Source organism: Desmodus rotundus, chromosome 9 (genome assembly GCF_022682495.2).
Source record: "Desmodus rotundus isolate HL8 chromosome 9, HLdesRot8A.1, whole genome shotgun sequence".
Classification (NCBI taxonomy): domain Eukaryota; kingdom Metazoa; phylum Chordata; class Mammalia; order Chiroptera; family Phyllostomidae; genus Desmodus; species Desmodus rotundus.
In genome coordinates, this window is record NC_071395.1 from 868,797 (window position 1) to 896,523 (window position 27,727).

The 27,727-nt window shown below is 50.0% G+C and overlaps 1 protein-coding gene across 3 annotated transcripts; it reads right to left on the reverse strand.

Moving 5' to 3' along the window:
- Positions 1 to 4,498: 4,498 nt before the first annotated feature.
- Positions 4,499 to 27,521, reverse strand: ARSJ (arylsulfatase family member J). 3 transcript variants are annotated; one of them, XM_053911867.2, is made up of 2 exons: positions 25,909 to 26,047; positions 4,499 to 9,401 (listed from the first exon to the last, which is right to left on the reverse strand). In XM_053911867.2, the coding sequence occupies exon 2, from the start codon at positions 7,942 to 7,944 to the stop codon at positions 6,388 to 6,390; it is 1,557 nt and encodes a 518-aa protein (XP_053767842.1). In that variant the 5' UTR covers positions 7,945 to 9,401; positions 25,909 to 26,047; the 3' UTR covers positions 4,499 to 6,387. The 3 variants fall into 3 exon arrangements, with proteins under 3 accessions (XP_053767842.1, XP_053767841.1, XP_024424788.2); XM_053911866.2 differs by lacking the exon at positions 25,909 to 26,047 and adding an exon at positions 23,897 to 24,636; XM_024569020.4 differs by having other exon boundaries at positions 4,500 to 7,786; positions 25,909 to 27,521.
- Positions 27,522 to 27,727: the final 206 nt, after the last annotated feature.

A 27,727-nucleotide genomic window follows, 5' to 3' on the forward strand; every position in this document is an offset into this window, starting at 1 on the left:
ACAGAAAGCGCCTAAAGTGGAGCCCGGCCTGCAGTGTTACATGCCTGTGAGCTGCTATGCGGTCCCCCCCATAAGCACAGAAGCACTTACATGTTTAAATACATGAATAAATATATGAGCATATATATAACATTTGCTGGCACCCGTTGTGTACCTGTATATCCCAGACTCTTATGTATACATATGTGTGTGTGAATATGTTGCAAAAAAGTGTGCCGATATTTACAGATCTGTAAAGGATGCCAGCAGCTGCCAGGACACTGAAGTAATTATGTTTCATAACAGAACGACCACCGTTGAAGGCAGTGTCACGTTTACTGAGTGACAGAGGTGAAGATGGAACTGGAAGCTGTGAGACGCTGTGGGAGGAGAAGGGAACACGAACCATGTCCCATCCAGGGCACTCAGTATGGCCTTGTAAACCGCACTGCGTCCCCGTTCCTTCTCGGAGGTGCGGGTCGGTGTGAGTCAGCTCTGAGCCCCCGGGTCCCTCCTGTGCAGGAGAGCCTGAGGCAGCATCCAGGGAGCAGGCTCTGGCTTCATTCCCTCGGGGATGCTTTAACTTCTCACCGGTTTGGGTGAACTTTGCTACCTTTCATCAGCCACATCTCTCCTAGTCACATCTGCCTCGATTAAATGAGGCTACACACTGCAAAAATAGGGGCTTTTTTCTTACCTGGTTTGCATTTGCTGTGCAAGAGAAAAATAATTTAAACAGGCATTATGTATGCACTTGAGTACTAATGTATGAAGCAAAGGTTTTGATTCCTATTTGCTTCATGGTTTGTGATGATGAGAGACCTGATTCAAAATATTAATATAGCTACAGAGCCACTGTTCAAGATGATTGTGCTTTCTTAATGACATTTTGTTTCTGTGAAAGAGGGCTGTTGCCACTTAAGAAATGTTCTTTTTACGCCACTGAAGCCTGGGGAGAAAGCTATTTCCTCGAATGGTCAACCTTAGCTGTCACCTCTATTCATTTTGACTGCCTGTGCGCCCTCTGGTGGATGATGTTAGATAGACAATTCTGTATCGACTTCCTTTACCTCCCTGGGGCCCTCTGTACCCAAGAGAAAGACACCAGACCTGAGGGATTGGATGCTGCCTACGTGGGGGAGACACTCCCGTGCTCCTGGCCCCACGCAGCTGCGGTGGGGGATTCCCCCATCAGAGCTAACTGAGGGAGACACCATAGTTCGGGTGTTAATTATCCATCATTAAAGGCAGTAACAAAAAGGTTTGTTATGCTCACGAGTCCTTTTACAGAACGTGGACATTCCAGAATCTTTCTTCAGGAATACTTGGGATGTATTTGTTCTGCTTCAAAGAATGAAGTGGTAGCATTGAAGTGACTGTGTCATGGCACTATTTCTGAGTACGTGAGGAGCACTGTGGGAAGTGCGCACCATTTTTCCACTTGTGCAGCTCGGAAGCACAGCTCCGGCTGTTCTGTGCCACACGCTGTCTCATAGCCGCTGTTCTCCCAGTGCCTGTCTCTCAGCGTGGCCGGGGCCAAGGCTGCGTGTGTTGGGGGGACATGTCCTGAGCCCCAGTGTTTGCTGCAGTGATGTCAGATTAGTGTGGATTAGTGTCAGATGAGTGTAGAAATTAGTGTGGATATTGATGCTTGTGGTCCCCACCTCCTCGGGGCCACAGAGGTTCGTCATTCCAGTCAGGGCACATGACCACAGAGAGGCGTGTGTGGGCCGCGGGTTAGGGACAGAAGGGGACTCGGGCTGATGAAGTCCACCGTGACTCTGGGGACAAAGGAGCCTCCGGGGGTTCTGGTGATGCAACATGAAAATACAGCTTCAGATACTAAATGAAACCAGGTGTTTTTTTAACTCGAGTGATAAAACAATTCTTTCTCAGAGTTGTTCGGATTTAGGAATCAGTTGGAAGCGTTCCCCGCCATTCGGAGCTGGCGAGGCCGAAGGAACTGTGATCCTGGCAGGGCTCTGTCTACAGAGATTAATACAAGTCCCACTGAAAATGGTGTTGGGATTTTTATTATGAAAACCAAATTTCACTTTCACTTGATTGTGAGCTAAATGCTGCCCACTATAGTAATTCTCCACTGAAGAATTTCTATAGAGTGAACACACCAGCATTCTGAGGGGCCTTTTGTTCTCTTGCTGCTTTTCATTTGTCAGGATTGATTTTATCCCAAACTGCCTCGGCCAGTTGACAGAGACTATCGTAGGATTGTGGCAAGCTTGAGGAAGGAGAGCTCAAATCAGAGATATGAACGGAAAGATAGGGAAACACAGCCACATCCCCCGACTCCTAGGGACGTCTGGGTGTCCTGAGCTCAGGCGTTGTCCCACCATTGCGTGGGGCCACGGGCTGCACAGAGAGTCTGAGGCCAGGGGGACGCATCTGTCAGGAAGAAGGGTCCCGCTCTGCCACGCCGGGGAGCTTTGTGATAAAATACCCACGGGCGTGAGGTGCCGTCCGTGGGCCTCGTGACTCCAGGACAACATAGAGGCGCATTCTCCTTGTTTTTTTTTTTTTCTCTTCACAACTTGCTACAAAAATTATTCACAATTCAAGCTTTCCTCTCCTTTCTGAAAACGCTCATTGAATGTGTTCTGTAACATTCGAAGTGGTGTTAGAGTAATCATTTTACTCTACTAGGTAATACAATAAGATTTGTGCTCAGTTTAGCGTGGTTTTTGCTTGGCATTGCTGTAACGTATTGTTCGTTTAAATACACATTAGAGTTGGTTTTTTATGTGCTAGAAATCTCTGCGTTTCACATCATTGCTATTATTACAAGGAAAGGTGTAAAAATGGTTAGTTCTGTTTTCAACAGTGAAATCCCCATACAGGAAATGGGAAGTAGAGACCCAAGAAAATGTAGGTGAACACAAGGACATATGCGATTATTTTACTTATTCATTCAGAAAATAAATATTGGATGCTGATGATGAGCTGGGCATTGTTTTACCTACTTTTGTTAATAGAGATCTAAACAGAGCAGAGTAAGTCACTTTTCTAAAAAGCATGTACTCTAGTGGGAGGAGACGAACGACATGTAAGTAGAACACGAACATTGTATCTTAACTGGGGATATGAACTATGGAGGGAGACCAAGCAGGGAAGAAGGGTGGAAGAGGAGGGGTTTGGTCATGTGATTTATGTCTCCCAGGAGAATGCAGCCACCTGGGGGGGGGAGGCTCTGTCCCATGTTCTGTCACCACAGCCACCGGGTGCTGTGCCGTGTGGAACGTAACAAATGGTGCATGGACGGATACTCTGATGCTGGCCGAGTGTTCCCCTTAGCTTGGGCTGCTGGTCCTCAGTGGTCACGTTTGTTAGTTACAGCTGCCTGACGTGGCCACAGCGTGACCTGCATTTTGTTACCGGGTGTGTCTCAAGCACCCCCAACACTGGCAGTAGCATTTAATAAATATTTGTTGGAGGAATTCACAGTAATTCACAAGAGGAAACAACGAAGTCATTCATTCATGACCTAAGAGCTTTGTTCGCTGCTTTCGGTAAGCCAGGCTGTCCCTGGCAACACCACGTATTCTGATGGCTACCCACAGGCTTGTGGTCCGTGTGCTCAAGACCCCTGGGCAAAGAATGCGGAAGGCCTAATCCCGACGCCAGGTTCACGCGCCCCGACACCAACTGCAGAAATGTGTCAGCTGTGTGCTCGCTCAGCTGTTGGTGGCACGGGGTCTTCCATACTTAAGATTTTTAAAAAGGCCCGGCCCACAAAGCTGTAACAGTCCCTCGGTGTTTAGAGAATGAGGAAAGAGTGCGTAAGAACAGGGGGACCGAGTTCTGGGGACGGGCCTGGCAGGCCGCTGTGGCTGCTCTCACGGCCTCAGGGCACCAAGAGTTCTGTTTTTCATTTGATAAAATGTGTGTCCTTTCTCATCCAAGACACCGAGCCGTGTCCACAGATTATTTTCTGGCCAAGCCACTGTGATCCTTTTTCAACCGTGGGGTCTCTTCTGCTACCACTAGAAGGTCAGGGTGTAGGAGCGACGTTTACACAGAAAAGCACCCTGGGTGGCTCTGGACACGCAGCTGAGGACCGCAGTTAGGAGGGTGACCCCTGTGAATTCGAGCCCGATCTTGACAGTGTTCACTGATGCGGGGTTTCCCTCCTGGACACCTCGTGATACCCAGCGATGGAAACGTTCTTGTTCATCGCTTACACACGGTGACTGTAGCAGGTTTTCCCCACCAAGGGGCGAGGCACAGATCTCTCTTAAGTCCCTGCCTACCCAGTGCACACACAGGTGGCTGCGACCCTTCAAACAGTGAACGACTTTCATTTCCAGATGGAAAAGTGCGAGTCCCTTTATTTCGCTGACAGAGGTATCGCCGTGGATGGAGGACGCAGAACCACATCATGTTACATCGTACCCCCCGGGTTCACACGCGAGTTGACTTTCATCATCCCCATTTGCCTCTTTGCTCCTTTTTTTTGTCTTGCTAGGGACTTCTAGAAGGTTCTGTATTTAACTAGCAACTTTCAAGGTCTGTTTTACATTTTGCCTAGTCCTGTGCAATGTGCTATAGACAAAGGTTTTAGGCTGAAATAAAGTAGACAAGACTATAAAAAGTCCCCCCTATTAGAGATTTAAAGGGAAAACTAGGATTTTAAAACCGTAAAGAAGTCTGCCTTAAAAGTTGCCTCTTTCACTTTGTCTAACTCAACATTTCCCGCTCTCGTGTTCCCTCAGAGTTCTTTCTAATGCGACAGCTTGCATGGTGAGACGCCGTCCCCTGTGCGTCGCTCCATCATTTCCTGTGCCGCTGCTCAGGACGGAAAGCAGGCACCGACAACCGGCCTTCGGTGGTTACGACCCACTGAAACCTACAGCTGGCAAAAAACTCAGGAAAGCGTACTGAATCCTCCGTAATGAAATGGAAACATGTATTGTAAAAGTGAAGTATGTAAAGTGAAAATCCTAATCATTTGGTTCATTTGGTTCAAAGTAACTCAGTAATGGTTATGGACCCTCCTGATGGTCTGAGTAAACTGTGGGGGACGCCCTGGGTGGTCTGGTCTGTGTGTGTCTGACTGTTGGTGCCAGACACCATGTGCACTTCAGCACGCCATCACTTCAGTGTCACATGTGTAGCTCTTGTGATCTTTCCAGTGGCCCTGTGTCAGGGGAGGGTCCTTCAGAGGAAGCCCCAGGGCTGCAGGAGCCATCCCACGCTGCCCACCCTTCACCACAGACCTCGCTGCTCGGACCCTCCTCCTGGAGTTTGCGGTGCCAGTCACACTGGACCCGAACTAGTCCAGGGGCCTCCCTCCCGTGTCCCCATGTGTAAGAGCAGGGTCATCGTAAACGTTTTATTAACGAGAACACTTTTCTCCATTCAGTAACCACGTGGAAACATCTATTGTCAAAGCCCATGTTACTGTGTTGTTAGCAAATCATGCCTCAGTGGCCTACTTGTAAAGATTTTTATTTGTTAAGATGAATAATATATTATCTTGACGTTAAATCAGAAAAGCCACAGTGAATTTGCTACTGCCATAAAATAAATCACTTCAATAATTAAGATACATAAATAAGGTGTTTATGATAGAAACAATAAAGATATCTCTCAACACTGTTCAAATACCAAATTCCCCAGTAATTTGTATGGAATACATTCATCTTAGTACATTCAGAATAATGATCGAACAACGATAATTACCATTTTTCCTGCATAATTTTCTTTTTATATTCTATGAACTCACACAGTGTAACAGTAACTTACAGTATCACAGTGCTTGGTAATCTTGAAGATATGAAATAAAGTTCTTCTAATGGTATGTAGAAAATAAAAATAATTAAAATCACTGGTACAGCATTCCATAAAAACAGAATAATTAGTGTATTTTCTTTAAAAATAAATTATGTGGCTTGTGCTGAATCGTCTTCTGGGAAGGTGTTTAGCAAACAATGACATTTGCTGCATAGGGGACTTTCTCACGGGCTGTCCCCTCCCGTGCGATGGGCGGGCTGCTCCGAGGGAGAAAGACTGCTGGCATCCTGGAGAGGAGAGGATACAGGGAGGAGAGTGGTCGGCACTCCACAAAATTCACTGGGAACATGTGTCTTTTCAGTCTTTAAGGTGAATCCACCTTTGACTCTCCTCAAAGGCAGTTTTCAATCGGGCTGCCCCGTCACTGCCGTCCAACGAGCATGGCCGCCACGGGCAGGTGAGGGGCCCCGGGAGCTTGGTCCCTGACTGAAGCTCTGAGGTTGGACTCAGGATGAGCAGAGGGCTCCCAGGTGGCGGGCAGCTCCAAGAGCAGAGGGCTCCCAGGTGGTAGCCGGGCGGAGCCACATTTGCTGTTTGGGTAGCAAACAGGTGACAGGCTGAGGACTGATCACATGGAGCAGCAGCAGCAGGATGCTGGTGTCAACCCCGGGGAGCCCCCCGACCACATTGGGGGCGCACGCCTGCGTCCTGCGGTCTGCTCTTCATCTTCCTCTTCTTCTGTTTTCCCTTGGCTTTGTGTTTGCGTGGCTTCTTTTTCTTGCTTTCCTCTTTGTACCAGGGCCCCCAGACTCCCCCATTGAGCTGAGGGTTGCTCCTGGGGTCTCCAGGCGGGTACCTGACGGGCACCGCGGTCTTGTTGAACCGGGACAGCCGGCGGAGCAGCTGCCTCACGATGCCGGGGTATCTGCTGGAGAGATCCACTCTCTCATAGGGGTCGGCTGTGATGTTGAAGAGCCACACGCTCTTGCCCGTGGACAAGGTGACCCGTTCGTTGTGCCACCGGTTGGGGCCCAGGTTGCTGAAGGCCTGAGGGGGGACCCAGTCGCTGTACCCAGGGTTCCCTGTGAGCAGCTTCCAGTGCCGCACCCTGATGGCGGACTGGACGGCTGTGTCCCAGATCCCATAGCCCGCTGCCCAGGAGCCGTGCCTCGCCTTCGTGTAAATGGGGTCGATGTTGTGCAGAATGTCCTCCCGGGGCGAGCGCAGGCCTTCGCTGAGGGTCTCCCAGATGTCGTAGCCGTCCAGGTTGACGTCCTCATCAATCTGTCCTTCGGCCAGTGCGATCAGCGTGGGGTACCAGTCGGTGATGTGCACGAGCTCCTTGCACACTGTCCCCTGGTTTTTCAGAAGGGGGCTGTGAACAAAGCCCACAGCCCGGATGCCCCCTTCCCAGTAGGTCCCTTTGCTGCCCCTGAGGGGCCAGTTGTTCCCTCCTGCAGTGGGCTGGCCGCCGTTGTCTGAGGAGTAGATGAGGATGCTGTTGTCATAGAAGCCATGTGCCTTCAGAGCCAAGGTCACATTGTGGACCGCCTCATCCAGGCAGGAGAGCATGGCGGCGTACCTGCGTCTGTTCACGTTTGCGATGGACCTGTAGCGCTCCAGGTACCTGCTGGGGGCTTGCAGCGGGGAGTGGACAGCCTGGTAGGCGAGGTATAAAAACAGCGGCTTCCGGGGGTCCTGGGAAGCCAGGATTTGCTGCACCCTCTGCGTGTACATGTGTGTGGAGTACACGCCCCTGTCGTGGCCCCAGGCCGCGCGGTCATTTTCGTACAGGTCGTAGCCGCACAGCCCAGGGCCGTCGCACTTGTAGTGAGTGTAGTAGTCACCGCTTCCCAGGAGGGAGCCAAAGAAGGTGTCAAAGCCTCTCCCGGTGGGCATGCACTCTCTGCGGTAAAACCCTAGGTGCCACTTGCCCACCATGTGTGTGGAGTAGCCCAGCTCCTTCAGCTTCTGCGGCAGGGTGGCATTATCCAGGGGGAGGCAGCTGGGCTGTGTGGGCCGGATGACCGAGTGCTGGAGTCCAGTGTGTATCTGGTACCTCGGCAGGAGAGCAAAGAGCTGGTCAGTGCAGGAAGGAGGCTTTCTCCACAAAGCCACGTGTCTAGGAGCAGAACCTTCACCCCACACAACGCGTGGCCGATTCTGCATTCCTGCCGTTAACCCGGGTCCGACCCTGACTAGCTTCACGTTTAACATCTGCGATGCACTTGACCACAGTAGTGCTTTGCAAACTAAGATTTCTCCACTGACTCACAGTGTTTTTAAGTTCTCGTAACAGAATTTACTGGGATAATCTTTAATGTTTTAGTTAATTATATGACACAGAAAACTAACATGATAAAGGAAAGGGTATAAACTTCAGAATATTATTTTTTAAAGTTATTATTTTTCATCTAAGGATCTCACATGCGCTCTTAAATCATCTCTTGAAATGTATTTCAAGCTAATTCTGAAGTACTAAAACACATGCCAGAATTACACAGAAATCTCCCGTTTGACTGTCAAAAATATTATAATTAGTCCTCAACGTGTTAGACCTGTCAAGAGAAAGAGGTTTCTGACTCACATCATTGCGGAAACACCACTGTAACTTTTTAACTTCTCAGTTGCAGCTGACGTTCAGTATTGTATTAGATTCAGGTGCGTGGTGTGGAAACGGTTTTAGAGGAAATGTGTTGTGCTGCAGGAGGGTTGCGTTTCCCCCAAAATAGCAGGCAGTGAGTTCTTTGATGTTTCCCACAGTGTCTACTTAAGAAAAATCACACTCACGAAATAGTTTAGGAAAGTTGGTAACACGTTCTGCATGCTAAAACTAAGTGGACGCGGATTTCTGGCGCCGCCCTTTTCCCAGGGGTATTCCTCACGGGTCTGCTTTCCCACAGAATGGTTAGCGCAGAAGTGCGTGAGTTTGCAGTTTGGGCCAGGATGTGCCTGTTAGCTCACGACATTTTAAAAGCTGTCAATTCTGTGGTTATTATGTAAGTTCAAAAAGACGTTTTCCCTAGAAAATACAGAAATACTGAGAAAATGAAGGTTGCAGACAGTGTCAGGGTAAATGTGAGAATAGTATTGGAATCAAATTATGCAGAGTAACATACGATTAAAACCAAATTCTTTCCCGAACGGATTTAACCTGAAAGGCTGGTGTGTCCCAGATGGCTTGGGTGAGCAGCTCAGTTTGTTTTTAGATGTCCAGCTGAGAGTGCGGCGGCAGCTGTGAGCTCCGAGCAGCCGTGCTTCCTGAGGGGCTGCGGGGGCGTGTCCCGGCCTGGTGCAAAGCAGCGATCGGGCGCCCACCCTGCTGGTCAGGGAGCCGCCAATGCCCAGTTATCACAGGCGCGGGGATGTCACAGACTCACAGAAGTGAGCACGTCATATCCCTTTTAGCACCCAGTCAGGAGGTGTTGTTACTGTTACTGTGTTTCATTCGGATCAGGGCCCAAAACCTTCACAGGTAAAACCATTAGTTTTTCACAGGTACCTGACAAATTGGTAACACCTGTGGGTGTAAACAGTGCGAAAGTTCAGGGGAGCATCGGTGCAGGAAGAACGGCGGGTGCCGAACTGTCAGCTCTGTTTCTCTCTCCTCCGGAGTGGAATGGTTTCCTTTTGGAAAGTTTAGAACCAACAGCGGGAAGGTTTGACAGCAGCTCCTACCAGAAGAGAGATTTTTAGGGCAGCTTCTGCTTAACTGAGTTCAAGCCTCTTGGACCAAATGAGAGGGAGTTTGGGGCAGAATTTGGGGCCTGGGATAAGGGTGTGGTTCTGGGGTCAGACCAGTCTGGGTGTGACTTTGCTCCACTGCTAACCAGTCGTGTGACTCTGTGCAGTGCCTAACCCCTCGGACCCTCAGTGTCCCCTTCTGCAACGACACACAGTGGGTGCTGTGGCTCTGGACGGGAGCGCAGTGTGTGGCAAGGAGAGCCGTTCAGTAAACACAGCTTTCCCTGCTGTGGTGCCAGAATCCGGAGTCCCCTGGCTCCTGCGCCTGGTTAAAGTGCGATGACTGGGGGCCTCTTTCGTACGTGCTACTGATCGGTCCTCACGACAAGGCGAGAAGTGGACTCTTTACGCTCACATCGGGGACCAAGTACGGTGTGGAGGGGCCCCCAGTCCCCACCTGCCTGCCGGCCACAACAAATACTTGTTGACTGAATGAATGAGAGTGTGTGGGGTTGCACAGAGGGAAGAAAAGATACACACCAGATTTCAAGGAGGATTATTTCCAAGGAGAGAGTAATGCTGAGGAAAAGCTTTCATTTTCTATTGTATAAATTTACATAAAAATGAAATTTAGAGGAATAAATCTCAAAAAATTAGTTTCTGCTACTCAGATTAATTACTAATATGGGACCAATTTTACCAAGGCAATTAATTAATTTAAAAAGACATCTAAGTGCCACATTCATGGGAACACTCACTTGGCCCCATCAAGGAGCGTTGCTCCTGGTGGGGACATCTAGCTCAGAGGCTGCATTGGACCACGGGAAAGGGGGTGGAATGAGCAAGTAGTTCTGCAGTTGTCCCTGAAAAGCCATTGTGCTCACAGTTGCACTGCGCACCCACAAGGTACTAGCAGTGACGCCGTCCAGGCCGTGCTGCACTGCTTTGCTGGCCCCAGGGCGGACGTGGCTGCCCCTCAGCCCCTCTGGGCTTTGGGGACAGTACTGGGCTTTGCCCAGCATTTCTGTGTCTCTTCGTGTCCAGCTGTACACGAGGTGTGGCCTCCTCTGCGACACTTTTCTCTGGCTAGAAGTGAAGAAATAGTGATGACCAGAGACCCTCTCTCTCCTTCCTGCTCGCCTTTCATCCCAGGAGGAGGAAGGCCCCTGGGCGAAGCTAAGAAAGCGCACACTAGGTCTGCCCTTGCTGAGGGTAGTCTGCCTTTCCTGTCTGACATAGGGGCAGACGGGATGGCGTGCACAGGCCAGGGCTGGGAGCTCTCCCCATGCGCGCCCTGGGCCAGGGTTCACCTCCTTCTCTGTGGCCTCCTCATGATTCCCCCGTGGGTGGGAGCGCTAGCATGGTGGCACTGAGTACCAGGAAGTGAAGTGTGAAGAGATCTTCACTGGCCTCTATCCTTCCCCCACCCAAGGCCCCCATGAGAGGCCGGGACCTGCCACCCTGGCTGGCAGCCTGCAGGCAAGAATGCAGCAGCGTGGGGTTGTCTTTCTTCCCAGCCTTCCCGACCTCTCCTGGGGATGGAGTCAGACACCGTGGGAACCACGACTCTGGGGACGCACATGACATGGTTACCAGGAAGTGAGCAGCTCCAAGAAAATGCCCGGACTTGTCCTGCTGGGCTGTCAGAAGGGACGGGGACGCTCTTCCCCATTCCATCTGCCCAGGGCCGCCCTGCAGGAATGCTATCACAGGGGAGGAGGGGACTCCTGGGCTACCTCACGCACCTTTCCTGCCCCTCAACCTGCCCCGTGGTGGCTTCCCTGACGGATGAAGCGCCAGCCAGATGAGTGCCGGGTGGCAGGTGGTTTGGTTTGGCCCTAAGGAAAAGGCACAGGACATGGAATCATTCTGCTCAGTGACATTAGGCAATGGCTGTGACATAAATCCTGAGAGAGACGGAGAAATAGAGAGAGGGGAGGATACATCGATCTTGTCTCAGAAGGCCTGCCAGTTCTACAGCTACGTCAGTTCTGCTGGGTTCTGTAACCTGAAAACACCGTGATCCACCCCAGAGGCCTGTGCTGAAGCGGCTGTTCTCTGTCCATAGCCAGGAAGAGGCTGCCCCTGTCTGACCGAGCCACCCCTTGGCCCAGCAGTGGGGACGTCCCTGCAGCTGTTCCAGGCGCACAGTGGGGGCACTGGGCTAGCGTGGCTGCGGGGCGCTCAGTTCTGTCCACAGTGTCCTCATTCCAGGACGACCTCGTGTGGGTGTGGGGGGAGGGACTGTGAATACTGAAAACAGGGGAAGGTTTCTGTGTTGAAGTCACAGGTGAACAAGCAGAAAGAGAACAGAGTCATACAAGGTAAAGACTGAAGAGACAGGAATGAGAAACCTGGAAAAGTGAAGCTGGGAGGAGCTGCTCTGGTCACATAGCCCTGCGGCTTCTTCAGCGGTTCCCGTGGTGGGAGGCTCCGTTTGTCACCAGACAGCCTGCTTTACTGGTGAAGAAGGTGCGAGTCACAGGTTCGTGTCTGAACTGAGCCTGGCTCTGCTTGTCTGGTGGACTTCCTGCCTGACAGCCCCCAGACATGCGCACACAGGCCCTGTGTCCGTGGTGGCCTGGCCACTCAGCTGACACCGATGCTCTGTGGTGCCCAGAGCTGCCCCTGGGCTTACACTGCAGTGTGTGTGTCCCTGTTAAAATCTGGCACTTGGGCACAGTGTGGTCCTCACAGGCTCTCACCTGCCTGACTGCCTGGCCTCTGCACTCCACTGGGACTCACGTCCGCGGAGCTGGCAGCTCGTCACTGTGGGCAGCGTGGCAGCAGCCAGGCCCTAAGTTATTATTTTTTTCTTATGCCAGGTTTCCAGTCTAATTTGTGATTCAAGGCTTAGAAGATACTTGATTTTGTCATGCACTGTGTTACTTCTCCTCCCTGCGAATCTTGGTAAATAGGTGTCTTCATCAGGTGTCAGAGGTGCTGAGGGGACAGCACTAACTCAGAGCAAAGCCTCGTGAAGTGTGATGGGTCCACTGGCCCTCAGGTAGCTCTGCTTCCTTACTGAGTGACTCATCCAGGTTCACTCACCACACAGCCTGATTTCTTTCTTTCTTTTAAAGGGCTGTCTTTTCCGAAAATGTTGCTGAAACCGAAATCTAGTATACTGAGAACGTCCTCTGATGTGGGCCAGCCAAGAAGTACTTGGGCATGGCTCTTCTCGGTGAATCTAAGGTAGATGATAACCATCTGTGATCCCATAAGTAAGCTGCTCAGTAGCCTCCATTCCCTGGTCAAGTACAGTTTTTTGTTTTTTGGTTTTTTTAAATCAGGGCACCATAATCAGTTAACTGGTCTTGTTTCTGTAATCCACACTTTTTTCTTTTTGACATTGAGACTACACATTTCAGTATTCTGGTGCCTCTGCTCTTCAGGAGTCATCAATGGCTGCTTTACATTTTTTCACATTTGTGCTGATGTTCAAAGTATGGCCTGTAACTTACTGCACTGTGGCTTCTCCATCCTGCTCGCTGTTCTTCAGGCCTCCTAACCCAGGTCACCAGAGCTTCAGTGGAGGGTGGAGTGGGTAAGGTTGTGCTGACAACAGTCACTAGAGGGCGACAGAGGGCCGGGAAATGGGTGGGAGGTGCCCAAGAGGACTGGCCCTAGTGGGAGAGGCATGTCCCTTAAGGTCGTCTGAAATTCCAGCTTAGATTTGGCTCATGAAAGAAGCGGGCAGGATCTCAGTGGTCCGCATCAGCACTCAAGGGCAGGGTGGCACTGTTAGGGTGGTGTCCGTGCCAGAAATGGCCTTGACACTGGGACTTGGTGTTGTGTTGACATCTGGGTTCAAAGCTAAGATCGGAATCAGCCATCACAGCTGCAGTTTATCGAGTGTCCACTCTATGTCCAGCAGTAAACTAATAGTCTCTCTCCTTCTCGGAACAACCTTCTCTGTTACTTCGGCAAGTGACAGAGTCCCCCCTGCATGAAGGGGACTGCGGTTCAACAGACTTGTTGCAGACAGAGGTCAGCTGAGCTGCAGCAAACACTTTCTGTCCCATTCGGTCACCGGGACTCTGGGGACAGGGTGGGGCCAGAGCTTGTGGTCAAAGGCCTGCCTTCTCTCCTGGAACCCGAGGAGTACGGACACAGCTCATGTGTCTCTTTTCCGGTAATCACATGTCATCAGCCCTTCACAGTTCAGAGTTCATTCTGCTTTTTAAGGAGAACATAACCAAGCACATTCCATTAACATCTATTTCCCTTAAAGTCGCGAGGCAACTGTTTGTCTTCTAAACTTGTCACTTCTTTTTAGTTCTATGGGTTTAATGAGACCTAGTGCAGCGAAAATGCCCGGTAATAATTTGAATTTCAAATGGTACCTGTGCCATTGGGCCCCAAATATTAGCCACATAAATGTGGCCCCCGATTGACTTAGTGAAAATGCATACTAATTAATTAAGGGAAGAAATAGTTAAGAAGGTAAAAAAACATTTTCAATTTTAGTAACTGTAGGAGTCTGGCCAAGATGGAGGCACAGGTAGAAACACTTTGCCTCCTTGCACAACTAAAAGAAGGAAAACAACCAATTTAAAGACAGAAAAACAAGCAACTGCCAGAAATTCAAAATGCATGGAAGTCTAACAACCAAGGAGTTAAAGAAACACTCATCCAGACTGGTAGGAGGGGTGGCGATGGGCAGCCGGGTGGACAGAGAGGACCTGCACGGCAAGGTGGTGGACCACAGGGATTTGGAGGCAGCTGGTGGACTGGTCGGTCCCACATTCACGTGCTCATAGGCCTGGAAGAACAACTGGGGAGCGAGACAGACTGCGGAACCCAGGGTTTCAGTACAGGAAACTAAAAACTCAAAACCTCTGGCTGTAAAAATCTGTGGGGGTTGTGGTGGTGGGAGAAACTCCCAGTCTCACAGGAGAGTCTGTGGGAGAGGCCCACAGGGTCCTAGAACGTACACAAACCCATCCACCTGCGAATTGGGACCTGAAGGGCACAACCTGCTTGTGGGAAGTGAGGGAAGTGATGGGAGATGGGGCTAGAGCAGAGCAAGCAGGTGGCATTGTTCCCTCTCTGACCCCTCCCTACCAGGCAGCACCACAATGCAGCAAGGAGGGTTGCCCCTCCCTGGCCAATACCTAAGGCTCTGCCCCTTACAGCATAACACGTATGCCCAGACAAAGAAATATGGTCCAAATGAAAGAACAGATCAAAACTCCAGAACAAAAACTAAACAATGAGGCGATAGACAACCTATCAGATACAGAGTTCAAAACACTGGTAATCAGGATGCTCAGAGAAATGACTGAGCTCAGTCGCAAAATGAATGAAGAAATGAAGGCTACCTAAAGTGAAATAAAGCAAAATGTGAAGGGAAGGAAACTGGGACTCAAACTAATGATTTGAAACAAAAGGAATAAACAAACATCCAACCAGAACAGAATGAAGAAGCAAGAATTCAAAAAAATGAGAGGCTTAGGAACCTCCGGGACAACTATAAACATCCCAACATCCAAATCATAGGAGTACCAGAAGGAGAAGAGGACGAGCAAGAAATTGAAAACGTATTTGAACAAATAATAAATGAGAACTTCCCCATTCTGGCAAAGGAAATAGACTTCCAAGAAGTCCAGGAAGCCCAAAAATCCGAAAGAAATTGGACCCAAGGAGGAACACACCAAAGCACATCATAATTAAGTTACCCAAGATTAAAGATAAAGAGAGAATCTTAAAAGCAGCAAGAGGAAAGGAGACAGTTACCTACAGAGGAGTTCCCATAAGAGCTGATAAGCTGATTTCTCAAAAGAAACCTTGCAGGCAAGAAGGGGCTGGAAAGAAGTATTCAAAATCATGAAAGGCAAGGACCTACATCCAAGATTAATCTATCTAGCAAAGCTATCACTTAGAATGGAAGGGCAGATAAAGTGTTTCCCAGATAAGGTCAAGTTAAAGGAGTTCATCATCACCAAGCCCTTCTTATATGAAATGTTAAAGGGATTTATCTATGAAATAGAAGATCAAAAACTATGAACAGTGAAATGACAACAAACTCACAACTATCAACTGAACCTAAAAAACAAAAACTAAGCAAACAACTAGAACAGGAAGAGAATCACAGAAATGGACATCACATGGAGGGTTGTCAGTGGGGAGGGGGGAATGGGGGAAAAGGTACAGGGAATAGGAAGCATAAATGATAGGTACAAAATAGACAGGGGGAAGTTAAGAACAGTACAGGAAATGGAGAAGCCAAAGAACTTATGTGTATGACCCATGGACATGAACTAGGTGGGGGGAATGCTTGAGGGTGATGGGGTGCAGGGAGGAAGGGGATAAAGGGGAAAAATTGGGATAACTGTAGTAGCATAATCAATAAAATATACTTAAAAGTTTTAGTAATTGTAAAACCCCAAATGTGTTCAGCAGTGGCTTAAAAAGGATTGTAACAGTGTTGAATGTTAATAACTTAGATGGAAGTGAAGATAAAGTGTTCTGGAAAAAAGATTCAGAAACTAGCAGAAGCCATAAGGTCACGGATGTCAAAGATGCGTGACCAACGTGTGAAGAAACCGCCTCAAGACATGTGAGAGTCAGAGAGGCAGGCTTTCCGAGGGTGTGGGAAGCTCTCCAGAACAAGCTGAGTAAGCCGTGTGGTTCTTCATGGCTTCACTGCTCTGGGCTTTAATGGCTTTCTCAGCAGAGCTGCAGCTAAACACGTCACCACTGAAGGCTGCCAGAAGGGAGGCCTCTGGTTTCCCAGAGCCGACAGCCCCTTAGAATTCCAAATACACCCGTCACGTATCTCCCTAGTAACAATGGTCTCCCCCCTTCCCAGCATGTAAGACGTCATCCTTAGGATTAATACTTTTCCTTGCAATTAAGTCATAATGTTTCCATAGTAGCAGCATCTTCTGATATTAAAAAATACAATTTGGAAGGAGTATGAAATAGGACAAAATTTTAGGTTTATGGAATGTAATTCCATAATTCACATTATTTGCTTTTGTTTTCCTCCATTATGAGGATACGGAATTTCAATACTTGTAAAAGTGAATGAATGAAGTGTGTATTTCAAATTCCACCTCAAACAAAATACCGAGGAAGCTCTGTGTTTCAAAACAAGACTGAAATGCCTTCCTTCATCTCTTCTAGAGTTAAAGACAGACAGTAGTTTGTCAGGCCACATCCGTCTCCCAAGGACAGAAATTCCACCCTTCCACAGGCCTGTCTGATGCGCAGGTTTTGCCGGTGGGTGGGGCTCGACCTCACAGCAGCTGTGCTGGGCAGCGATCCACTCAGGGCCGATTGCTGAAAATAGCGCCGGGTCTTTTACATTTGCGTTGTCTCTAAAATGCCATGAGCATTCACACCAGAGCCGGGGAGCCAGACGCTGGGCCTCCCAGAAATGAGTCCGGTTTGCTCCACCGTTCCCCGGGCACCTCTGCGTGCACTGACCTGCCTCCTCCACGCACAGCTGCGCTCCTTTTCATCCTCCTCTCAGAGTCTCAACTGTTTCTTTAGCATGTGTGAGCACACCACATCTGCTTCTGAGTCTACGCCAGGTGGGCAAAGTTAATTACTGGAGAAACCTGAGGAAAGGGGGATCAAGGTACTTTGACATGGGCAGCAAACAGTGGAGGGCAGAGCAGGGGCTGAGAGACAGAGACCCCCCTTTCAGGGACACCCCAGCTCAGCTCAGGCCCTGCACGCACCCAGTCTGAGGAGGCCCTGGGGCAGGTGTGGCTCCCCTCCCCTCCCCCAGGTGTGCACCCGTGCCTGTCTAAATAAGAGGGCAGGGAACTGTCACTCACATATTAACTCAGCCAGTCAGCCAGCTTCTTTTAGGTCTAATCCACACGAACTCATGCAATCTAACGCAAAAATCAATCTGTTATGACTGCAAAGCAAATAAGCAATGCATTTTATTGGAAAATAAATGTGAAATTAAGCAGGCTAACCATTCATTTGAGAATGGCAACAGTCTTTGGCAACAAGGGTGGATTTTAGTTCCACGGTGAAGGAAAGTTTCCAGTCCCTGTTTCCAGGATGGAACCTTGGAAACAAACCCCGTCGCTCAGAGCCCTCTCGGCGGCTGGGTCGTGCACAGCACGTGTGCTCACGGTTCACGGCCTGGTCTGTTTGTGCACCGAACACAATGCTTTGCTTCCTCTGCGCTTCTTAAACAGAAAAGGTAACATTAACTTGCAGAAGACTCCGAATTGCATACGTGAGAAAACACTTAAAAGCCAGACAGAATTTCACCTGTAAGGATGAAATCCATCTTCGAGTCTGGTGACGTGGGGGCAGTCTGAACGCTGATGGACGGAGAACCAGTGGGCCAGGCACACAGGCCACTGAGACGTTGGCCTCTGAGGCCTCTGTGGCCTCTGTGGATGACATTGGAGCTAGGGCCACATGCTCAGGCTAAGGTGGCAGCCCCACTGGCGTTCCAGACTCAGGAACATGGAGGAGGATGTGAAATTGTAAGAGGTCCCTGAGATTTGGCCTTTTTTAAGAAATGAAGAATTGGACAATTTATCTTATGAAGAAGGACAGGGTGTGACACAAGGAGAGGAAACCACATGCCAAGAGGGGCAAAGGTCTGGTGAAAGACCACCCTTTCCTCTGGAGCCGAGAGAGGGTGATGAGGCCAAGCTTGTTTGAAGACTGGACTCAGGTGCACCCAGTTTTCACAGCGGGCAGAACGGGGTGCAACAGCAGGGTTGTTGAAGCCCCACAAGTTTAGGGTCAGACCCAGGCTGGGCTGCTTAGAAGTGATGTGCCCATGACCAACTCATACAACTTCCCTAAAGCTTCCACATATCCTCTGCAAAATGACATTTGCTAAATTATTTCATAAATATTTTTCAAGGTCATAAAAATGTTTTACCTTCAGGACAGATGTGAGGGTGAAATGACAGGTGTTTGAAGAGAAATGGCCCCGTTGCAGTGAATTTCTTTCCCTCTGGTCGTCAGCGTGCACCAGGGAGGCCGTAGAGGCCGCTGATGTGATGAGACCCCGTCCAAGGGATGCTAAGGTGTCGGGCAGCCCAGAGGGAGGGGCCGAAAGACCAGAGACAAAAGTCTCCTGTGCTGTAGAGCATGTGGGGGAACCCGGTCTCAGTGGTGGGACACCAGCGGGAATGTCTAGTGTGCAGAATGGCGGAGGAGCGTGGCACCCAGCTCTGATTACATCGAGTGAAATGCAGACAGTGGTGGCAGCATTTCCGTGAATTCCGACCGTTGCTGTAGGACAAGGTGGAATGAAACCAAACTTGGAGACAAAAGCAGCTTTCCTCCCAAGCCCCTGTGGGGAGCGGGGCTCCAGGCTGGGGTCCCTGCCTTTGATCTCTGCAGGGGTGTCTGGGTGAAACAAGATGGTCTTAACCCTCTGCACCTGTTCACACTCTACCTTTCTCAGCAGCCATTCAGGAAGCTCAACAGAATTACCTGAGCAGGGGATTCACTTCAAAGGGTGTTTTTTAAAAAAATGTCATTTAAAATTCGGGACTTTGACTCTAGGGGTACCTGTAGCTTACATGATTGTGCCTCTACTGTCAGAAAAATCCCCGTGGTCAGACAGGAGGAGGCAGCCCTGTGCCAAATGGTCTTGTCTGCTGAGCCGTTCTTTTCGAAATGGACCTGTGGGGTCTTAAAATCACGCCTCCACCCGTGTACATTTTCCAAAGTCACAGGAAGGCTCGGAAAAAACTCGCTTTCCTCCGAAACATCTAACCACAACATCTGCATTTTTCTAAATGTTTATGTATTAACTAAATATTTGTGAATGTAATAAGTGAATAGGTAGTAACTGACATTTACCGAGCGCTCCCTGGGCAGGGAACACCACTGAAGGCCAGGCCTTGGATGGAAGACGGGGACGGGAGGCAGCATGCAGGCTCGGAGGCTCGCCCTGTGCAGGCAGGTGTGTGCGCGCAGGGCTGTGAATGGAACAGTCAGCCCTGTCCCCGTGAGAGTGGCGGAGAGACTGCCATGGCTTTGTCAGGGTTTTCAACACTCGATGATTGTTAATTGATACCTTTGCATCTAAAAGCTATGCTTTGTAAATTCCAGGGAGATGCATGCACCCCCTGCCTGTGGAGCACGCTGCAGTCCACAGAGCAGGCCCGCATAGGACCTCTCGTCCTGGAGGGACCATGCTGGCCCCAGAGCTCCTGACTGTGTGCCCAGCCACACACAGTGCAGCCGCAGGAGTTAGTGACAGGAGGTCAGGAGGCCTGTTTCCAGAAAGAGGCTGTCATTGCCGTCTCTTAGGGGACCACGTGGGAAAATCCCATCGTTCCCTTCCACCCATTTAGTTGAACCTTTGCCATAAGTCCCACCTTCCTGATCCTGTCCCTCAGACTCTGATCTCTCTGTCCTGCTCCACTCTGACTCAGCCCCTCTCCCCCACAACTCCCTAACTGTTGCCAAAGAGCTTCCTCCCAGGAAAGTCTGTCATTGGCGAAATCCTTAGGACCCGTGTCTTTCCTGGACATTCCCCCCCCCTTCCTGCTCCAGCTGATCGCTGGCCACCTGCACCCTGTCTGCCTGGTGCTGGTCTGCTGCCCCCGGGCCACAGAGCTGGAAGCAGGGACGCTGTCCTCTTGGCTCCTCACGGGCACTTCCAGACAGGGTGGCCCCATCTCCTCCTCTCAGCTCCACCGTCTCCCTTTCTTCTCTGTGGGAATCCTTCACCTGCTGCCACCTGTCACAGATGGCGCCAGATGGCTCGCTGACCTCGCCACGCTGCTTCTCTCTGTCCTGAGGGATGGGATGCGCCAGAGACGGCTCTCCTCTCCCCAGAGCACCCGTCGCTGCCATTCCCCAAACTGCACTACCCACACACTTCGGATCCCCAGCGCCTACTGCTCCATGACCACTGTCTGTCTTTTCGGCGTCCAAGGCCATTGTCGTGTCCTCACTTCAACCCCGTCCAGATAGTTGCCCCCTGGACTCTGGCCCTTTCTAAAGGACACAGACCCTGTGGTCCCTTTTCCTGGCCGCAATTAGAGTCCGTGATCCCATCTGTTCATTTGGCAAACCCCAAAGCTAGCGCAGTCCACCTCTTCAGTGGGCTTCCTCTGCACACGTACCTGAACCCAGTGTGAGAAAAATGAATATGATGACCCGTCTCTGCCTGAACTTAGGGCCGCAGCTCTCAGGGGCCTCGTGCTGCTGCCCAGTGTTTCTGCAGAAGTGCCCACCTGACACACTTCCCTCTGTCCTGGAGCAGGACTTCCCCTCTCTGCCCTCAGACCTTGGATGCTCATTCTCAGCCAGTGACCTCACTCGCTGTTTCCCTGAGAAAGTAGGATAATTCAGGAGAGAAGGACCTCACATCCCCCAAACCATGTCTTTCAACTTGTGTGCCCTGGGCATCCATACCTCCCCTTCTCTCAAGGCAGTTCTGAAGATGAGCAAGGGAACAGCTTACTTTTCAGGTGTCAGTTAAGAGACGGTGGTATTGGCGCAAGAGTAGACAGAGAGACCACTGGAGCAGCACGGAGCCAGGAACAGACCCTCCATGTGAGGAAGGTCATGCTCAGGGAAGTGGAGGACGTACGTCTTTCACAAATAGTGGGGGTCAAACGGACACACACATGGAGAAACATAGGCTTGAACTCTGATGTATGCCACACTAGAAATTAATCCAGATGAATTATAGATGGAAATACAAAAATGAAATGGTGTAACTTTTAGAAAAGAAGACCATTGTCATGAACTAGGTTTCACCAAAGATATCTTAAATAGGACATAAAGGGAGAAAGGCTGTAAATAAAACTACAAGAAAATGAAAACCTTCGGGCCATCAGAAAATGCTGGTAAGAGAGTGAAAGAGCCAGCGCGGAGCGGGGGAGGCTTCCGCATCCAGTGAGGGACGGACCGTGTGCATGGTGACCAGGGACCTGCCAGGAGAAGTGTCACCGGGGCACCTGTGAACTAAAGACGACAGTTCTGCAGCACACTGAAACGTATATTTTGTGACAATCTGACAAAAATAGGTACAATTAAAAAAACTTCAAAATCAGATTCAATTTTCCTGATAATTAAATGAATAAAAAATGATAAAAAAGGAGAAATACAATTTGGAAATATATACACAAAAATGTTAACACTAGTGAATTCTATCAAAAAAAAAGGTATAACTTTGATTTGTTCACCTGCAGTGGCTCTTGCTGTGTTGGCTGCTGTCATTTTTTTGTTTGATGCAGGGGTGTCCAAAGTTTGGTGTCGCTGGGCCACACATTGAATGCACAAACACTAACGAAAACTGATGAGCAAAAAAAACAAAGGGTTTTAAGTAAAGTTACAAAATTATCTGGGGAGCCACATTCACAGCCATCCTGGGCCTCGCAGGTACCTGAGGGCTGTGGGTTGGACACCCCTGTGGGAAAAGAGGTCAGCACCCCTGACGAAATAATCAGGCGCTGCTCGTTTTAAACATCCCTGAGGCACGCCGGCTGACAATCGCTGACCTAATGAGAGAGTAGGTACCTCTTAAAGGGGCCATCCAAATGATCCGCAGGAGTAGGAAAAGATGCCCAAACCCATTAGGCACTAGGGAAGTGCAGTGCTAAACCACAGGGGTACACCAGCACACAGCCACAATGACGGAGTGCAAGCGACACGGCCAAGGCTGGACGGATGTGCCGCTGATGGGACTCTCCCGTGTGTCGGTGGCAGTGTGGTCAGCTGGGCCACTCTCGGTAACTGATGGGCAGTGTCTACGAAGACTGCATGTGTACACGCGTCACCCAGCAACCCACTTCCTGACAGATAATCAAGGAAGTGCACACACATGTTCATCCAAACACATGTGTAAGCATGTGTGGGAGCACACCGTTTGTGGGGGCCCAACACTGGAAACAGCCCACGCCAGTCAGCAGGAGACTGCACACGCGAGCCGTAGTGGGTCAGTACCAAGCCACTCCGTTCAGCAGTGAGAGAGAGCGAGGTGTGTCTACAGGCAGCAACACAGAGACAGTTTACAAACACAATGTTGAGAGAAAGAAGCCAGACGTGAGAGTACCTTCCCTATAATTTCATTGATACCAAGTTCAACCACTAGCAAAATTAATCTAGGGTGTCAGAAGTTGGGAGGGGCAGGGATAAGACTAAATGAATTTATAACATGTCCTATTATAAATATACAATTTTGAGTTACCTTTGCTCTTGTTAAAAATGATCACCATGGTATTTCAAGTGGGAAAGCTAATAATGAAATAGTTAAAACAAAATTATTGCTCAAGATATAAATTCAGTTCAGACAGCCAATCTTTTCTACTATAATGTCTGCATAAAATTTGTCTAAATTTCGCAAAACTTAAAATTCTCTTTTGAAGCCTTCGCTATTTTTTACATTTTCAGATGAAGACACTCATGTCTTCATCTGAAAAACTGCAAAAGAAGTGAAAATACTACTTTGAAATAATTCCAACACAAGCAGCCGCTCTCTCTGTCAGCCCTTCTGTTACAAGGCTGACTGAATACCCACGGAGCTGTTTCTCGAAGCTGGGCAGGCGGAACCCCTGCATTGACACCTCTCTTGGAATCTGTTGCCACACCCATGTAAAACGGGGGTGAGAACAGCAGTGCCTCACAGAGCTGTTCTGGGGATGAAATGACATCAAAATGCATGGTCCAGGGACACAGCAACTACTCAGTGGATGCGAACATTTACCACGGATGCTCTTCATTTATGTCAATGGCATTATTAGAACAACCCGAAATGCTTGTTAAATGACTGTTGACTTCCAGGTCCAACCCCAGACCCCAGAATTGGAATCACGGCTTGGGCCCAGAAATCTGTGTTGTAACTAGCATTGTGGCTGATGTGTTTTGTACACACCACTTTGAGAACCCCTGTGCGGAGATTAGGGCACACTTGTTTGCCCCTCGAGATCCCGTACAGGGATGGGCACACGATGAGTGCTTGTGTCAGACAGGCCGACGAGCGCAGTGTCGCCAGGTGAGTGGGATGCAAGTTACTGTAGAATCTGGGACTTGCTTTAGATCTGTGCAGCAAGAGGGGATAGATTTTCCTATGGACTCCAGCAAAATGTCAAGGGAGGGTTGTTTTGTTAATAGTATCAAAAGTAGCTCAACTTCAACCTTTCAAACTGTTTCTTTGAGTCATCTCATATTTAATATAACCTAGTTTTTCCTTTAAAATAATCCAGCCCATTTAGGTTTTTGTGGCTGCTGCTCCTTCTTTTTCTTCTTCTTTTTTTAACGTTACAGGATCCAGAATACAGACATGTCCCCATGGAGAGGACAAGGGAGGGTGTTCTCTGGGCTCTGCGTTACTAATACTGTGCAAGGCCCGGAACTGGGTTCCAGAACCACTCTCTTTCTTACGTCTACGTTCCATCCTTTATAGGAAAGTCCAGCAGTTTGTCAAGTGCAAAGGTCCCTAACTGTCCAATTCAGACAGAAACTCCAGTCACCTTACTGGCACACCACTTGCTGTGCTGGGAAGAGATTTCAGAAGGATAAATCTTACCATGAGGCTCAGCTGCATTGAAAAGATGGGAGAGTCAACCTCTGACATCAGAGAAACATTAGGAATTTTTTCCAGCTTCTTTTCTGTTTCATGTAAACATTAGAAGAAAAACCTAGATAGTGGGTTAGCCAAAAAGTCTGTTTAGCTTTTCCTGTAAAATAAAAGACATATTTTTCATTTTTACCAGTAACTTTATTGATTTGGATATTTGGAGTATGTCACCTATCTCCCGAGTGATAGAACATTGATCATCTCAACTAACGTCTCGGTTGGATCGCTGTCAACTTCAACTGGTCTACCTGACCGTGGAGCATCACTGACCAGTAATAAATCTCCAGCACAAAACGTCACAAACCACGTCTGACATGTTCGATCAGTCACAGCACCTTCTGCACAGATCTTTTTATTGCATTTCAGTTGTGTCTCTACCTTTCTTGATATAATGAAGCATTACTATGCCAAGTGTGTTGCATATCTTCTTCCATCTTCAGGATTAAATGGCTGCACAAAAATCCACCCATTTTGGTAAGTTTTTTTAATTCATGCTGGTATGACAGCTGTCATAATACAGTCTCACCAAATTTTCTTTGAATGAAGTTAAAGACAACTTGTAACGCACAGAGCCAGCTTACAGAAAAATCAAACGAACTCTTGGCCAGCCCAGTAGTTTGTCAGTGCAGGATAACAGTAGGAACTGAATTTCGTGTGGTGAAAAGCCAGAAAGATAAGTTCTGATCATTCAGTTACATATTGTTCAGGTACTGTTGGTTGTCTGAGTAAATGTAAATTCTATGGTTAGCTGAAGAGGTTCAGTGAGTCTTTATGACACATTTGTTTCATAAGCCAAATATGAGTGGTTGATATTTAACATGAGAACTTGACCTCCAGGCCACCAGATGGACTCGCCACTTCCCAGCCAACAATCTGTTTCTTTATAAACATCAAATGCTGTTGACTCTCTGCCACGGTTAACCTTTAACATGAGTCTGTGGTACAGTGAGACTTCTTTCTTTTTCTCGAGAGAGGAAACGGTGTTGTTGTTTTTTGTTTTGTTTTCTGGCAGTGATGCTAAATCCTGACTGTTTGCTGAGCAGTGGAAACCACGCTGTAAAGCAGAAGTGTCTGTGAGACAGAGACGCCTACAAAATGGTCTTTATTTTTCCAGTGGGCACTGGCTGCTCTTGTGGGGCCCAGTCCCAAAAACAACTTCACTGAAGCTGACGTCACAAGACACGCGGGAGCCTGGAGGCCCTCCTCCACCCCGTCCACTGGCAGCCTGACCTCTGGCCCTGGGTCTCAGGGCGCCTCTGCTCTGGTGCTGAACTGGGGCTTCCACATCAGTTAGGACAATATGAAAACTTTCCTGAAGCGTCCTAATAATCTTACTTTTCTTAGAGTTAGTTACTCAGAAAACCCCCAGGCACAAGAGGAACAGAGAAACTGCACAGGAAGCCGGACTCCCATTGAGTCTCTACAGTGAATCTCCTCGTGTTTGGAGAACTGCTTTGGTCACCGGGCTTTCATTTGACTCCAGGGAGAGATGTCCTATCACAGGCCAGTCAGAGTTCACGGTGCCTGCCATTCCTTGACCCCTCCCTCTGTGATGGCATGTGGCTTTGATCATTTAGTTCTAGAGAGAAACCAAGAATCGTTGGTCTGCCTTTCCTATCATTGATGGTGACTGAATTCCAGTGTGACATGGGATACTCAGTCTGAGCCTGCCCAAGCCAGACTGGAGCTGGGAAAGGAGACCACTTCAGGGCAGCCTGGTGGGTGGGTGAGAGCAGGCGCGGGACTAGTGCCTGGGTGGGCGGGGTCATTAATACTCACCCTGACGCAATGCAATGCCACACTCATTCACACGTTCCTTGGTTCATTCATTCACATGTTCATTCATTTGCATTCATTCAGTTGTTCCCCACATTCTGCTACTCCCCTAAATCAAGAGCCGGATCTTAGTCGAAGGCTTAAGGTTTCTCTAAGGAACAAACACAGGAAGCAGTAGCACTTACTTTCCGGTAATAAGCTGACTCCTGGACGGTGTGCAGATAGGCTGGACGTAGTAGTTCTCCAGTTTTACCCCTTCGGCAGCGAGCCTGTCCAGAGTGGGGGTCCGGATCTCCGAGCCGTGGTAGCCTACGTCCCTAAATCCCTGGTCATCAGCAAGGATGAAGATGAGATGCGGCTGGGAGCTGGCAGAGGGGCCAGGCTGTGGTCTGTGTTCAGCTTCCTGGTCCTCCTCTGGGCTGTGGGCCCAGCACAGGTAGTCACAGAGGAGGAGGCTGAGGACCCAGAGGCCTGCCAGAGTGTGCATGGCCTGTGCCCTTCGGACCCCTGGCCGCAAGCAGGCCCCCTGGGCCATGTGCTCTGGTCCCTGCTGGGCCGCTGCGCCCCCAGGCACACATGCATGGGGTAGGGGGAGGCCCGCACTGCTCTGCTGAGTCCACGTCCAGTGACCTCAATCTCCTACTAGTGGTGGCTCCAAGGGATGGGGGGCAGGGGAGCCACCTTCTCCGTCACCTATCCATCTGCCCTCCTGGAGCGGGCAGCCTCCACACAGTCAACCTCGCTGCCCAGAAGTCCTCAGGAAAAACGCCCAGGAAGGGATGGAGCATCACCCTCAGGGGCTCTGTGTGCCTGAGCCCTGGACCTGGGGTGAGGCTCTTGGGGCGCGTGGACAAAGGGGTCCCCCACCTGGAGAGATGGCACCTGGCTCTTCCCCTGGCAGGTGAGGTGCTGCCCAGGTGGTTGCAGTCACACAGGTCACTCCAGTGTCCAGCGTTCCTTCTCTGGGTCCCTCCAACACAGGCCCCTCTGTTGCCCTGCCTGGTGCCGGGCGCAGTGGGAAGACGGTTTCCTGACGGCCTGTAGGGCCCACCCTGTCTTCAGCGAAGGTCTGCCGGCTGCTCCTCGCGGAGCCCTTGAGCCTGGGCTGTGGCCGCACGGATCGGTCTGCTCCGGGCTGGGCCCCTCCACCCCCACTCAGTGAATGAATCACCGTCGGCGCCGCTGCTCCAGCTGGGGGTGGGGGGGCCTGGGCGCTCCTGCCACTTCCTCCCTACAGGAGGGGGGCGGGTGCTTGGGCGCTGTCCGGGCTCTTTGAGCGCAGGGCCTGCGTCCCAGCCCGAGCTCCTGCGGGGACAGACAGGAAGAGTCAGAGAAACTAGGGCTCCCCAGTCCTCTCTGGTTTCCTTTACTCCTCCACTCCCCGCCCCTGCTTTTAACAGTTTTGGGCTGGATTCCGTATCCTGGGCTGTGGGCAGCCCCACTCCTTCCTAGTGGTGGCTCTCCACCTGCTGGGATGCCCAGTGCCCGCCCAGTCCCCCAACACTCCCCACACTCCCCACACTCCCACGTCAGAGCCAGCCTGCAGGGAGCGGGAGCAAACCGGCCTGCGCAGCTGGCCTGCTGGCCTGGAACCGCTGGGGAAGAACTGCATGCCACTGCGCGGGGCAGCCAGCAGCAGCAGCCTGGAGACCGGTTTTCTTTCTGCAGATTTCTTCAGCAGTTACTCGTTGAAGACATACTGTGGGCCAGCACCTGAAATGCCACATTCTTCCAATTGCCTAAGCGTAAATCTAAGTTTCATGGAGCCAGTTGGTTTTAATCCCTTCCTGTTGCTGAAGTTCCCATGAAGTTTCCAGGCAGAACATTGGTGAACTGGAAACTCGCCCCGCTCTGGCACTTGCAGAGTGCTCAGTGAGCCGACTCTGCTCAGGGGGCTGGTGGTGGCTCCCTGCTCCCTGAGGCCTCGCCAGCCTGTCTGCAGAGGGCAGCCTTAGGAGACCTGATTGGAACCGGGATCTTGGCGACTCTCTGAGTTAAGTCAGC

Excerpts from the sequence above, each read along its gene's own strand:
- ARSJ (XM_024569020.4), bottom strand. The coding sequence starts at position 26,258 with ATGGCCCAGGGGGCCTGCTTGCGGCCAGGGGTCCGAAGGGCACAGGCC. Across the intron at positions 7,787-25,908 it reads AGTCAGCTTATTACCGGAAA|GTACCAGATACACACTGGAC; the intron begins GTAAGTGCTACT and ends TCTCCTGCCGAG.